This window comes from Frankliniella occidentalis, unplaced genomic scaffold, assembly GCF_000697945.3.
Source record: "Frankliniella occidentalis isolate FOCC.00 unplaced genomic scaffold, Focc_3.1 Scaffold370, whole genome shotgun sequence".
NCBI lineage: Eukaryota > Metazoa > Arthropoda > Insecta > Thysanoptera > Thripidae > Frankliniella > Frankliniella occidentalis.
In genome coordinates this window covers 9,775-11,575 of record NW_026267493.1, presented here as the reverse complement: position 1 = coordinate 11,575, position 1,801 = coordinate 9,775, and the positions used below count along the sequence as shown (strand labels likewise).

The window sequence follows — 1,801 nt, the reverse complement described above, 5'->3', positions numbered from 1 at the left end:
AATTATAATTTACTTGACATTTTAAAACACAATCTTCTCCAGAGCGCAGTCTGTACACACGGTTAGGAAAGTTACTAGCAGTATTTTCGGTACCTTGTCTTTATATTTTCAGGACAGTAGTTCTTTGTTTCAAGCATGTCTGGGTGTGCGACTCTGAATGTTTTGTGTTTGATCACAGAGAGTATTTCAGCAACCGCTGCAAGCGGAGCAAGTACGTCAACGTCAACAATAACAATATAAATAATAACAAAAACAATAATAACACATCAACAAATCGATCAACAAAACAACGAAATTTGACTGAATCAATCAAATGAGCAAAAAATAGGTACGTATATTGAGCTAGAGAACAAATCTGTCAAAGTCTAGTGTCCTGTTGGGACGCACTCGTCCTCCCAGACGGGCACCCGCACCATCTTCCACTCTGGGACTTGCTGATCCTCGACGGCCGGCACGGACACCATCTGCCACTCCTCTTTCACGTCGATCGTCTTCTTCGTCTCCCACACGACCTCCTTCTTCGTCTCCCAGACGGGCAACTTCTCCTCCTTCCACTCCTCCACCGTCTTTGGTACCCAAACCTGCGTCTTCTCGGTCTTCCAGACCTTGACGGGTTCGCTCTTCACCTCCTTCTTCTTCTCCGTCTTGTACTCGGTCTTCGTGTCGGTCTTCCAGACCTTCTTGTACGACGTCTTCCAGATCAGGCGCTTGCTCTGGGCCGCGTCTCCCGTCCAGTCTTGCTCCACGGTGACCTTCCACACGGGGATGGACACCTTCTTGTACACCGGGTACTTGATCTTCTTCTGCACCGGCACCGCCACGTCCGTCCAGTACGTCTTCTTGACCGTCTTCACGTCCGGCACCTTGACGTCCTTCCAGATGGGCACCTGGATCTCCGTGACGACGGGCTTCTTGACCGTCTTGAACCCCGGCACCTTCACCTCCTTCTCCACGGGTACCTTGATCTCCTTCTCGAACGGCACCTGCACCTTCTTCCACTCGGTACGCAGGGTCGGCTTCTTCTCCGTCTTCCACTCCTGCTTCCACTCCGTCTTCCACACCAACTTCTTCTCCCACTTGCACGCACCGGCCGCGTTGGCCGCCACGCTGCTGCTGACGTGGTCGATGCCGTGGTCGTGGTCGATACCGTGGTCGTGGTTGATGCCGTGTTCGTGGACGACGTATCCGCTCCCCGACCCCGACGGCGCGGGGTCCACGGGGCCGTGCGCTCCCCTGCTCCCGACGATGATGTCGCTGGTCTCGTCCTCGAAGGAGGCGTCACCGGGCGCCGTGATGCCGATGTCGGCCTCGTTGGAGGCGTCCACGCCGGCGGGCCGGTGGCCCTCGGGCCCCACGTCGATGGCCGACCACCCGCTGGTCCCCAGGTCGGCGTCTGGGCTGCAATCATCAAGAGGTGGGTGAATGAGTATAGGACTGGGCGAGCACGGTCGGTCTCCTAGTAGCGGAGGGCGACTATCGCGGCGAAAGCGAACCCGATCTACGAGGCGGCAAAGAAGCCAGTCCAATCCCCGTGGGCCGCGGCCCCGCCCCGCCTCACCCGGCGGCTAGAGTAGACCAAGAAAAACTTTTTATTAAAATGTTTAAGTTCACATTGCCCATCTTGTGCCAATCCATAAAAAACGCTCTCCAAAAAAATTTCAGCCAGATCGGACAATATTTGACCCTCCCGAAGTGGGTTCAAAGTTAACATTAGTTTCTTATGGGTCATCGGGCCAAAACGTTACATATTTGGCCTGTGGCTCAAACTATCAATCGTAGACAAAGGCCGTTATCAAAAACG

General features: G+C 54.2%; 1 protein-coding gene across 1 annotated transcript in view; it reads right to left on the bottom strand.

The window, feature by feature from the left end:
- Positions 1–6: 6 nt before the first annotated feature.
- LOC127751178 (uncharacterized) overlaps positions 7–1,801 on the bottom strand; it is a 5,328-nt gene continuing 3,533 nt past the window's right edge. Inside the window, exon 3 of the mRNA XM_052274297.1 lies at positions 7–1,398. Coding sequence (XP_052130257.1) covers positions 366–1,398 — 1,033 coding nt within the window. The 3' untranslated portion in view covers positions 7–365. The remainder of the gene's footprint in view (positions 1,399–1,801) is intronic.